Genomic DNA, 13,944 nt, shown 5'->3' with positions numbered 1-13,944 from the left:
TGTGTTCAATTCAGTCATATGCTTTTTATTTATTAATTTTCTTTTTAATTTAACAGATTCATATTATATCTTTTCTGCCTTATTAGTTTCATATTAATAGTATATCTTTTTGCAGTTTATTAATAAACATATAAGCATTAATTATCATTGGCTTTAAAAATGTATTTTCTATAGAAAAAGGGGTATTTTGGAAGGATGCAGCTAAACTCCACAGAGATATTCAGGACTTGATGACCAGCTATTTTGTTTTGGAATGTTAATTGATTGTCTCTCTTTTTCTCAACTGGGGCCTTTCACTTCTATTTCACTGTCCTTCTTTGCACCTCACATTGTCTTGTAGTAGTTGTCTTATTGGACATCTTAATTGTTTTGATAGGCATGACATTCACATCCATTTCTGGAGTAAGTTGGCCTTCCAATACCTAGGGAGGGGACAGATAGCAGGGTTTGATTAGCGATTAGAGATTTTGCCCCTCCAGGTATTTGCATTTATTAAATTTTGTCATGAAGTGGGAGCAATTATTTGTTTTCACAGTACTTACTTCTGCCTCTTTACTCTAATGTGCATATAAAGGATCATGTTAATAGCAACTGATTCTGTGATAATTCTTATAAATTGGCAATGCATTCAAGCTACTTTATCAGTATGAAATCTGAATAAATATGTAAATGATCTAAGTAGTCCTTTTCATTTATAGTAGTCCTTCTCCAGTAGATATATAAGACATTCTCATGGCTTCAAATATCACAGTTGTCTGGATATTAATTCTCTTTCTGTTTCACACAGAATTAATACTAGTAGCTATAGAAATGACTAAAAGCGGGCTAAAGCTGCAAGATTAACTTGTGTTTGATTTGGCTCGTGATGGGGAATGTACTGTGAGATTGTTGTCTTTTGTTGCCTTTATGTGAGCAGGATCCCTGTAGATGACACTGTGTTCTGCTTAATGAACACCACAATGCAGAACTAATATAATGGTATCTGTCTGAGATAGTATCTTCATTTACTGGATCCTTTAAAGTTAGTAAAGTGACAAAGGGAACCACATGTAACTGCAGGGACATGTCTTTTAAAATTAGAATGCCATGAAAACATTTTCAGTCTCTAGCTTGTTTTTGCCAAATATGTTGCTTTGAAAATTGAATGAAATTAGGATATTTTACTCATTGATCTACAAAGCCTTTTCCCTCCATGTCAAATCAAATGGAAAATAGGAAAACTGAAGAATATGATTTAAGTGAAAATTTAAATCATCATTTAAAAATGTATTTATGTAATTTGTAAGTGTTAAGACAGATTTGCTCAGATGTTATATACAGTATTACCTAAATCATTCACATAGTAGGCTGATAGAATACACTGATTTGCAAAACTAGTGTATTACCAATTTTAAACTATTGTAGGAGGATAAGTAATATTCTCTCTGCCCCTCTCTTTTTGATATTTTTAAAGAAAGCTTCACAGTTCAGACAAAGAAAGGACTCTTGGCCAGTGAAATATGTAATTTTCTAATACATGGGCTATTCTCTGGAACTCAGTACACAGAAAAAATGCAAAGTAATCTTTATACTACCTAGATCAGACTGTAGCTATAGTATTAGCTGTCATACAAAAAAAGAGCAATTCTTAGAAAATCCAATGCAAGGCTACCTGCTGCATGAATTAGGGAAATTGAACACTGCAATTAATTTAATTCAACATATTGTCATTACACTTTTCGGTACAATGAACAGCATCTGGTACTGAAAAACACAAAACCCGTTTTTTTAAACTGCAAAGTATCAGCAGTTCTACTTTCAAACAGCATATTTAAAAAACCTTGTCCTCAACACTTCGTTCTTCTGCTCTTCAACATGCTGGAGACTACACAGGGAAGTCCCACCCACTCTTAGTCATGCTGGAGACTCTACAGGACTGTAACACCACCTTCAACGTGCTGAAAATTTCAAAAGAGGAACCACAGAGTGCTGCAAAGCAAGGGGGCATGTTTATATGGTGCAACAGGGAAGGAAATGATTGTTCAGTGCACCAGAGAGTCTGGAGTGAGATAGAAAATCCCTTATTTGCTTCAATACAATATCAGTACCGGTACAATAGCTGCTATTGATACCAAAGTCAAAATTTTACTACCAATCCAATACTAATGACAGCCCTGTGTACAAGGTGAGAGTCAGTCCTGGAGAGGGCGTCAGTTCATTAGCTGGCACACACAAGAACCCACTCATGTCACTTACAAAAGGCCAAGTTAGAGTTGCTATGTAACTTAGCAAACCCATTTTTCAAATGTGAGAGGAATAGCATCCAGAGAACAATTCTTGCAGAATTGATGGACACAGCAACTGACACCGGATTAGTACTCAGGATTCTGTTTGAGAGTGCAGCATGAGCTACTGTTCTGCAATATATAAATATCTAGTTTTATTAGCTGTCCGACCTGTCTAAGAAAGGTTGAAATCTAAGTAATCAACACAGACCTCAGAGTTAACACTTACAGTGCACCCTGCAATAAATATGTCTCTGTTATATGGCATTTGGTACAGGATCTGTAAAAGCAGCATGAACATTTGTGATGAACTGTATATTTAAATGAGAGAAACATAGAAACAGGGCAGAGACACAGACACTTATCCTTTTATTAAGGTGGACATTTTATTTGTATGTATAATATTAAGTATTTATCAAATATTTACTAAATTTACATATATATATATATATATATATATATATATATATATATATACACACACACACATATATATAAAAATATATATATATAAAATGTAAAATTAAAACGGAAATGGTGGATACAAAAGATGGATGGAGGAACACGTATACAGTATGTAAGCATATTTAAAATGTACAGTGCTACTTAAAAAATGTTCAACTCCTTATAGATCTCTAATTGTAAAAGCTGGTTTACAAGATGTGAAGTTTCCTAGTCATATAATGCTAAAAGCACACAAATGTGTTTTTCTGCGCCCAGGTAATCTTTTTGGAGATCTTCCATATATATCAAGTTTGCTCAGTCTTTGTGACATCTGACTCTTTCTTCTTAGCATAGACTGTGGCGGATCCTTTGATGTTAATCTGTAGTTCTTGCAGGATTCTTCTAACTAATGTTCGGCATGTGGCCTTTTATTTATTTATTTTGTGCTGCACTTTTTATGCACTTAAAAAAAAAAAGCAAGAGAAATTTTATCAACTTTTGCCAGTTTGAATGAAAAGCCAAAATGGAAGAAACCCCATGCCAAACTGGAAAAAAAATAGTGAGAGGTTATTTGAAGCATAGGCATAGAAAGGGAAAGAGAGGTCTGCAGTTTAGTGATTTGATTTTTTTTTTCCATTTATAGATACTATATTGTAAAATGGACTCATTGATTTAAAATCATTTTTCAAACTTTCTCAGACAAATGTATAGCAAAAGTCTTTATTGAGGTTAGTCTCTAAAAGATCTTGTCCAATCATAAGGTGTTAATAGTTACAATAAGGTTGAAAAGTAGGCTTTCCTTTTTGAATAGAATTCTACCCTTTGCCAGCCTAGAGGGACTGCATTGGCCTTCCACCACTCTTCCATGGCCTTGCTATCCAGTAAAGTTTTGGATACTCTTAGTGTAACCTTGGTTGTCTGCCCAGTAACATACTGGTAACACACTGCAAGTATCATCTAAGAGTGCTACATCCACTATTCCCAACCCCACATCTCTTTCTGAGTAGTGTTCTTGGATTCTTTATTAGTACAGTATCTGTTTGCTTGTACTGACATAGAAAGAAAGTCTCCATTGTCCTCTTTGAATTTCTACTTTGCTCTAGTCATTTGTCTTTACCAAGCCTGGTGCTACCTCTTAGTTAACAGTTCCCTATATGCACACAGGACAAAAATTACAGCACTGTTATAATATTTGTAATGTGTATGCATTTTTCTGCAGACCCAGTCATCATTATCTGTTTTACATAGAAACTCTTCACCAGTTTTACAGAGCAAAAAGAATGTAATGAAGTCAATTGTAATAATAAATTATACATATAAAGAAACTATACAACTTATGGAAGATCCGCTGTGGCGACCCCTAACGGGAGCAGCCGAAAGAAGAAGAAGAGACAATAAAACTAAATATGAACTGATTGAACATATAAGAGTAGACTAACAGAGTTGATAAACAACCCAGTGGAGTTAGCATCAGTATGGTACTTACAGAAAAATCAAGTTATTTAATAGCAAAGGCACTGGCTGGCATTAAACAGAAGACAGAGAACAAGAATTTCAAGTACTGTTAATACATTAGCATGATGGAGTCTTTCAAACAGACGTAGGGAAAGAGTTCTGTGGCAGAAGATTCTCAAATAAAACCAGTCATTTACAGAAAGTATTTGAAGTAGTGAGAAATCCAGAGACCAACAGATATATGCTAAGAGTCCAATGACAGGTATCTCTGAGTTTGGAACTTTGTAGGCCATCACCAGAAATTTGAAGATAATGTCATGCTTTCCTACTTAAGAGAAAGCCAATGTATTTGAGCCAGTTGAAGTATGATGTGTTTGTTGCACCAGGTATTATCATATTTAATTTATTGTGATCGATTACTATTTAATGCAGAAAGACTACTGAAAACTAACTCCAGTGATCCAGTCAAGTGATAATGAAGACATGACATAGTGTTTCTTTATCACATCATAAGAAGTAGTAGTATATTTTGCAGCATGTACAATCTCCTTGAAAATAGGTTAATCTTACGGCCCAATGCTATCTGAGAAACACACCAACACACATTTCAGAATAGACAACAAAGGACAAAACACTCCTATATTACTGAAAAAAAAACACTTAGCTTGACTTGTAATTTTGGTTTTAGTACTTGAAACAAACATTTGTGAAAGTAGCATATCTACTGTTCATCACCAAGTAAGACTGTCTGGTACGACAGGAACAAAGGAGAATGTCTTGTTTATGGCTCACAATTAAGAGAAAAGGTAAAAAGGCTGGATAGTTTAATTACTTCCAACAAAAGAGCACCCAAATATTGATCCATTGTGACAGATTGACAGACTGCTTGCATATGATCGAGGTGCAAAAGGGGACTCTTTCACATCTGATACCATGACTCATATTCCAAATACATGCTCAAATACTTCTGTTTGGGTAAATTTAGGCTAAATTTACACACATATACATACAGCTGTGCCCATAAATTTACATTCCCTGGAAGAATTTGTAAGATGTTTACCATACTTTAAAGAAAAGATGACTGATCAGGCAAAACACATTTAATTTACTTTTAATTGAACCCAAATTGAACTATGAGGCATCATAGAATAGCACAACAATTAAACAAAGCATAGTAATAAGGAAAATAATGAGATGGTCCCTGTTCAAAAGTTTGCATACGCTTAGTTCTTACTAATGTTTATTGCCTCTTTAGGCATCAATGGTGGCTTGCAGTCTTTTGTGATAGTTGTGGACGAGGCCCATGATTTTCTCAGGTGGTAGAGCTGCCTATTCTTCTTGGCAAAAAGCCTCCAGGACCTGTAAATTCTTGGGTTGCCTTGCATGAACTGCACGTTTGAGATCTCCCCAAAGTGGCTCAATGATATTGAGGTCAGGAGACTGTGATGGCCACTCCAGCACCTTCACTTTTTTCTGCTGTAGCCACTGAAGGGTCAACTTGGCCTTGGGATCATTGTCATGTTGGAAGCTCCAGATCTTCCAGACTGATGAATGCAAATTGTTCTCCAATGTGATATGTTGCATTCATCTTACCATCAATTTTCACTAAGTTACCTGTGCCGCTGTGGCTCACACACCCCCAGAACATCAGAGATCCATCTCCATGCCTCACAGTAGGAATGGTGTACGTCTCATCATGGGCTTTGTTGCATCCTTTCCAAATATAGTGTTTATGGTTGTGACCATAAAGTTCCATTTTGTTCTCAACACTCCAAAGGACTTTGTTCCAGGAGTTTTGAAGCTTGTCTAGATGTTGTTTGGCATTTTGTAACTGGGCTGTTTTGTGGCATTGGCACAGTAATGGCTTTTTTCTTGCAACTTGACCGCTCATCCCATTTTTGTTCAAGTGCCTCCTTATTGTGCATCTTGAAAGCAGCACTACTTGTCTGCAGAGAAGACTGTATTTCAGCTCAAGTGACTTGTGGGATTTTCTTGGCATCTCGACAAATGATCCTGACAGTTGTGGCTGAAATCTTGGTTGGTCTTACTTATCTTAGCATGGTAAAAACAGGATCCCTAACTTTCACTTTTTTATCAGAGTATGAACACTACTAACAGGCATTTTCAGATCTCTGGATACCTTTTTTATATCCTTTTCCTGCTTTATATAAATCAACAACCTTTTCTGGCAGATTCTTTGACAGAGCGTTTGCTTTCCCCATGGCTCTTTATCCAGCAAAGTCAGTGTAGTTTTGCATGATTTGAAACTGAGTATTTACACACAAGACACCAATTACAATCAAAGAGGTTACAGGTATGGGCACTCTCCCATAATTCCCCATAATTTGTACCTGTGTGTGTTAAATTGTGTGTTTATTATCAGCCCTAACATTCAACGGTAGGTAAACTTTTGATCAGGCCCATTTGGGTGATTTCAGTTATCATTATGATTTAAAAAGAGTACACACCATTATGTGATAAGAAGTTGCGTTGCCAGAGCACACTCCCTAATTAAAAGGAAAGCTTTCTGCATGATTACTTATATTTTCCAAACAATGGCCAATATTTCACAAATTCTGTCAGGGTATGTAAATTTATGGGCACAAATGTGAATATTGCTGATAATGTTGTATGTCTATAAAGCTATTTAAAGCATAAATGAAAGTGAATTGGTCTATTCTAGCATTCATGAGCCAATGGCATAATTAAAAGGATGAGACTTTAAAAAATATTTTTTATTCAGTTTCCTGACATTTGTCAGATGGAGATGCTGAAAATCTATGAAAAACAAGTTTTAACTGATTGTTTGGAAAGGATCATATTTTAACGGTGTATTTATTAAAGGGAATGTTTTGCTTTAAGAGAAGCCAGGCGAAGTATTTTAAATGGATGTTTATATATACACAGCTAAATGGGTGTTCACACATAATTTAAAGATTTGTATCCATGACCAAATTAAAACCAAAAAGGTTAATTTTCAGCCTGTTAAAAAAAGATCTGTGCCTAACATACTAGACATTTTAATTTAGATAAAAGCAGTTACTTGAGAGACATGTTCAATACAGTCTTTACTCAGCAAATTATTAAAGGGCAATTATAAAAACAAATTAGTTTGGCAGAACCCACATATTGTGTAATGGAGATGTTAGAGTAGAGTTTTCCTGTTTCTGTATTTTTATTATTATTGCTCTTGGTAATGCTAGTGTGCAAAAAGGTAAAAACACGTTTAGGCACGCCAGTCCAGTAAAAGCTGAGTAATGCTTAATGGACATGTCCCTGAAAGCTTCAGCTAGTTAAGAACAAACATCTTAACTTTAGCTTTGAGAGCAAAGTTAATGGATCTGTTAAAATCTGTATGAGACACAATATATCATACTATTTGTTATTGTGTCTGTCAGTTCAAACTGGAATTTTACAGTGAGCAGAGCTGGAACTGTTGCCCTGATTTTATCACAGTGAACTCGGTCATTTTCCTTTAGGGTATGCCAAGCCTATTTTGAAAGGGTGAATAGGCTTTAAAATACAACATTTATGTACAGTATTTTTGAGACATAGATGGCGTTAGAGTACATTTTCACTATAATTTCTTCATTACCTTTTTTATAAACAGATACAATAATTGCTACTGCCAGTTGTATGCAGTATTCTGCCCTTATGCTAGCATCTTACCCTGTAGAAAATATTGATTTATAACTAATCTAAGTCTCCAAGGCATATTGATTAATTTCTGTGCACCACACCCAATGGCAATGTGTTGCATGTTGGATGATGGTTGAACTTCACTATACTGGGTACATAATCCCGTAGTACTAATTTAACTCAATCATACATCAGTGGATTTACAGAAGAAGCTTAGTGCTGTTAATAATATATAATGCAGTGTTTTGGGAGTATTCAGGGAGTTATTGAACAAAACAACATTATGTCTAATGCAATTCCAGAACCTCTGAGGCTGTTTTATAGGGTTCTTAAGCCCAGGAGGAATTGCCTGATCAAGATCATGTCTTGATGGTGCCGAAGCATTTCTACTTTGACAAGGTTGGGCCAGACAGTGCCCCTAAGGGACATTCAAAGACCCTGACATTTTGTTATAGTCTTCCCCAAGCCTGTGGCTTCCATTATCTGCATTTTGAAGTTCGTTCAACAGGTTTTTGTTTCAAATGTTTTTATGTTTGGTTCAGTCTCATTTCAGATAATAGAAACCGCTTTATTCTTCATTCAGAGTTCTTTTTTCCACGAGTTTATGTATTGTACTGGACTCGGGTAAGGTTAATTTAATTTTTACCTTGTTAAGGCAATGTGTGTCAATACTTTAGTTTTTCTGAAAATATGTGATAGTTACTGTATATCAATACATATTTTTTTACATAGTTAATTTTTAAAGTTGTTATTTATTTAGTTTACTCTAAATATGTATAATACAGTTTGCAGGCCAGTGAAGAAAACTCCTACTTCATTACATTTTGCTGTTCAGTTTTATTATAAAACCCTTTAGCTGACCTGCCCACTATGCATTTTGATTTGGTGTTTCCCACGATACCACAATGATTAGCTTTGCTTTGTAACCATCTGTAGTGAGAGTACATGTTCTTCCAGAGACATACACATGAGGTCAATTGATGACTCTGAACTGAGCCAGCATGCAAGTGTGTTTTTGCCCAGGTGTAGTTTCTGCCTTATTCCCATTGCTGCTGATACAGAAAATCAAGTGGCTCCATTAGTGATTACCTTACACAGGAAACTCTTTCTTTTCTGTATTACATTTTTTAGATGGCTGTTTTATATGATTTTAATGAAATATGATGAACGTCTTACACAGGTTTAAAATCACCTATTTAGTTTGAGGTACTATTTTATGTGAGGTAATATTATAAGATCAGGAGTGCAGTCCTAATTAAAAAATGGCAACGAGGCCAAGCATCACAAATGGTAACTGAGAAGAGAGACTGGTAAGGACTTACTACCTACTAATTACAATGAAGTGCAATAATTTTTAAAAAGAAAAGTAGTCAGCTCTAGCGTAAAGCTTTTTGGGTAAAACAACATATCTTCAGCCTTGGTGTATGTACATGATGAGACCCATGAGAATCCATTTATCATTTACTTTTTTAATTAATTTGTTTCTTTAGATTTTAGTTTTGCTCCCTCCATTTACCTGAAATGGTATTCTCAGGATTTTACATTTTGTTTAACCTTAACGATATTATGCAGCTTCAATCGAGGTCACATATCAGGGAGCATAAACATTCCATACAGCACAGCCTTTGGACAAGACAGAGAACTGATCCAGTGTCCTAACACTGCTACACTCCAGAGTTTCAAGGGCAGAGTCATAGTGGTTGTCAGCCAGGCAATGAAGAGTGCAGCAATTGTAAGTTCTTCTTTGTTTATTTATGAATTAGCACTGATTGGTAAAGCTATCCAGATTTTTTTTTTTTTTTTTAAACAAAAATTATGCCTTTTTAAAATGCATATTAATATAGATACTGTATGTATATGTACTGTTTAATTTCATATTAGTAGCTGGCATGTTGTTAATGTATTCATTTGTTTACTCTTGTTTCAATTAAAGTAGCTATCATATTTTGGATGAATTGTTTTCATTTCAATTCATTATGACTGCAATTTGTAAAGAACATTTGTAAAATAGTTTTTCAAACTTTTATTTTCTTTCCTTTCATTTTCTAACCCATGTATCCTATGTTTTTATTCAATTCATCTTGTAAGGAAACTGCTAGATTGAAACCATAATCACCAATGCTTCTTTTGTAGAATGCCAAGCCATCTTGACCCATCTCCTATCGTTCATGTTACGAGATTTCCAATATTGTTCTTTCATACTAATGTTATTTTGAACTGCCTGGTAACATTAGACACTGGCACAGTGTAGCACATAATAAAACCACTGTAAAAATCACTGCAGTAGTTCACATGTTGTGCATGCACTTTTAATCTTACTACTATTTTAGCAATGTACAATATAAGCTTTACCTCTACTGCACATAAAATGCTTAATTTAAATATTTTAAACCTAAGTTATATGTAGCTGTCAGTAACCTGCATTTTAGCCGAAGTAAGCCAATATGTCATTTTGGAAACCATTTGAAATTTGGCAAAGTTATTTGTTGGAAGGGGGTATGATACTGTGATTTGAAAGCTCTTTTTTTTCTTGTATGTTTAGATAATAAAAGACATAACCGCCTGCTTAAATTCCATATTAAATTTGCAAATGATATTAAAGACATCAACTGTCATACCTCTCTTGTGCAAATATTAGTGTTAGTAATATGCTGGTAGTAGGTGCATCACATTCAGAATCGTATAGGAAAAATGTGCTAATTTATCATTTTTAATCCTTATTTATATTTAAACCTTTGTTTTAAAAAATGTTTAACTTGGCATACTTGCACTTACTTGTACTAAGCTATATAGCTGCTGCTGAATCGTTGTTAAGGCCCCACCATGTAGTACTTGAAATGAGAGAAAAAACAGTAAGTAACAATGAGGCTTAAGAATAGCCGAGACTTCAGTATCCACTACAAAAAAACAGTTAGCAAACCATGAGCAGAGAGCTGCAGGAGGTAGATGTATGGTCAGCCACAAAACCTCAAAATGCATTTGAGATTGTGAGCGTCATATATATATTGTGGCCTGCAGGAGGCACTCCAGCTCCCCAAACTCAACTACAGCACTCAGGTTTTATTTTGCTGTGGGAAACTCTTCCCAAACGTTTCTCACTTGTAAGCACAACACAAAGCACAATAAAGCAGCACACAGCAATGCCTTTCTCTACCTCTCTTTATCTTTGTCTCTCTCTCCTTCCACCTCCACTCCTCCTACAGCAAGCTTTGTCACCTTCCTCATGACTCTGCCTCCTGAGGAGTGGCAGCTGGTTCCGTTTATGTCCATAGGATTGGTCCAGAAGCACTTCCAGGATCCCGATGACGTAGGGCTCAGGAGTCAAGCAGCACCCACTGGCGGCATCCCTGGAACCCAACAAGGCTGAGCCACCAAACTCCAATTCCCACATACGCTGTGGGAATCCCTGGTGCTGTAGTAATCCAGGGGGGCTGTCACCTAGCAATCCAGGGGAGGTAATGCCCTGTGTATGTTGTCTCCCCCAGTCCTTCCACTGTGGAGGAGTCCTGAATTTGAAGAAAACTGTCAAATAAATAGCAAATGTCTAAAATATATATCTTTGTGTCAGGCAATATGATTAGTTAGTTGTTACTTTTCCAGCATGGTGGAGTCACAAAGTTTAGTTAAAAATATACAAATTACCGACAGTAATGACATTGAAGACCTAGTTAAATACAAAAATGAGATTGTACATACTATATATCACAAAAGAACATGTCCGTATCATTTTCGTAAAGTATATTTTTTTTGTGATGCTCTGTAATTTTTAAGAAGTCCTGCTGTCCAATTAATTATTTTTCCTTTTTATCTCTATCAACCCTTCATCTCTCCATACACCGCTACATTTAATGAACGTGCCAGTGGGTAGTGCATATATCACATTTGGGTCATTCCATGTCAAATCAACCAATGGCTCGCGCACTTCAGACTGAAAAAATTCTGGCAAATTGACGAGGTGTACCAATGACACTCTGCAAAAATTTTTTGATGTAAGATCAGTACTTTCCAAGATACAGCCAGTTTACCGGGTGGTTGTCGATTTCATCCGGCCTCATTTTTTTCTTCAAATTTCACAAGACCTTAGCTCAAGAACTAAATCACTGAGCAGGCTCAGACTTTGCACAATGGGACATTAATTGGTATAGTATGTGATAAAATTAAAACATTTGGTCCAGATCACCCTGCATGGTCAAAGCAGCCCCTTGAACTTGACCAAACTTTAATTTGAGTTTTTGGCTTAACTATGTTTAGGCCTTAGAAACACATATTTGTAACCAACACAGACTTTTGATTTTTTTCCTTATTCAGATAACTATATAGGCTTAGTGAAAAAACAATAAACAGAAAAGTAACTGTATCAGAGTTTGAACAGCAGATGTGCCAAATCCAAAAAATCATTTTGGGTTTCATTTTCAGAGCACCCTAATGGCATGTGGGAATACGCAGATAATTTTAAAAATATTTTTCATTTATTCTACATTGTCCCTTCTTTCTCAAAACACAAACCTTACTTTTCTTGTGCAAATTTGTCATGTTTATTTTCCATCCTAAACATAGGCTGAATGCTCCATGTGTCAATAATGGCAGTCATTGAGTTTTCAATCAGTATGTTATCAAAAATATTAAACTTATTTTCATATCAAATGACGATGTCCTGTCTCACGTTGCTGAACAGAGTATGCAGTCCTCCAAGGCCAAAAGAGTACCTGGTACTTGAGAATACCACTGTTACATCCCTACAAAAGATGGCAAACTCAAAGTCAGCTGGGTGTCTGGTGAAGACAGTCAATTGACTGTCCAAAAATTCACCACTGAAGCAGCAGCTGAGATCCTGCCCTCTCACTATCACACTCCTGATAGATCAGGCGAATCCCTTACATTAGACCAGTGTCTTATTGGAGGCTATACTGGGTGCATGTATGATGAAAAATGTTGGATTGGTGTGATTTGTGACAAGAGTGAAGCAGAATCCTGGTATGTTTCTTGCATCCAAACTATCCTGCACTGTCTTTTCATTGGCCACCTAGAGACAATGTTTGTTGGTTACCATTACACTGTGTCATTGCACTGCTTATTGCACCTGCAATGGTCAGTGGGAGGCAATACCATCTTGATCTCAAAGAAGATGATGCCCTACGCTTTGTACTTCGATTGAAACAGAAATGAAATGGGTCACATTCCTGCTGCTGCAATACCAAGATGTTAACACTTCATTATAACTAGTGTTGTATTTAGTGATAAATCATGTGTTGTGCTTAATGTGCCTTTGATGATTTTTTTTCCATTAATCCTATACCCAGGTTAGTGATGAAGAACTTGATGATTATCATTACTGACAAATGATGAATTTAACCCATGTTTAGAATGGAAAATAAAAATGAAAGATTCACATGAGAAAAGTAAGACCTCTTTTTTGAGAAAGAAGGGACCATGTAGGATACAGGAAAATATTTTTTAAAATGTCTGGACATTCCTACAGTGCATTAAGCTGGTCTGAAAATTAGACCCAAAATAATTTTTTCTCATTTGAGAGGTCTGCTAGTCAAACCCTGATGCAGTTAGTATGTTTTTAACCCTTTGAAAAGTCCTGTGGAGGTATCTAAACATGGAAAAAAGTCCAGCAGGCTGTATCAGTTAGAAGTAGGATTTCTGAAAGCCTAAACATGGTAAAGCCAAAGATACAAAACATTTTTTTTCCATTTTTGAAGGTTTGCTCTTAGCAAGTGGTGTCATCTGGACCATACATTTTGATTTTGCTACATGCTATATCTATATTGGTACCAGTCTGCCAAATTTGAGCCTGCTAGGTGGTTTAGTTCTTGAGATATAGCCATGTCAAGTTTGACACCCCTCTCCCCTTACAAAATTGTCTGTATCTTCAAAAGTATTGATCTTGCGACAAAGTAATTTTGCAGGCTGTCTCCTGGATAAAATGGGTACACATGGTATGGGATTTCTGAAATTCAGTTGATTTGATATGGAATGATCCATTTTTCTTTGCGGGATGGCAAACAGTTTGTTAGCTGTAGATGATTAGGACGAGAAGACAACAAAAAGCCAGACGGCCATCTTTTGCTATTTTCACCACTATCGCTGGCACTGCTGCACCAAGAGATTTGTGGGTACAAGAAAGGAACCAACA

At 35.9% G+C, this 13,944-nt stretch overlaps 1 protein-coding gene across 2 annotated transcripts in view; it reads left to right on the top strand.

Moving 5' to 3' along the window:
- tbck (TBC1 domain containing kinase) overlaps nucleotides 1–13,944 on the top strand; it is a 291,120-nt gene that overhangs the window by 262,116 nt on the left and 15,060 nt on the right. For both annotated transcript variants that reach the window (XM_051929957.1, XM_051929956.1), the window contains exon 25: nucleotides 9,375–9,534. In XM_051929957.1, coding sequence (XP_051785917.1) covers nucleotides 9,375–9,534 — 160 coding nt within the window. The remainder of the gene's footprint in view (nucleotides 1–9,374; nucleotides 9,535–13,944) is intronic.

The sequence above is a fragment of the Erpetoichthys calabaricus genome, chromosome 7, assembly GCF_900747795.2.
Source record: "Erpetoichthys calabaricus chromosome 7, fErpCal1.3, whole genome shotgun sequence".
NCBI lineage: Eukaryota > Metazoa > Chordata > Cladistia > Polypteriformes > Polypteridae > Erpetoichthys > Erpetoichthys calabaricus.
This window is presented reverse-complemented; position numbering and strand designations above follow the sequence as displayed.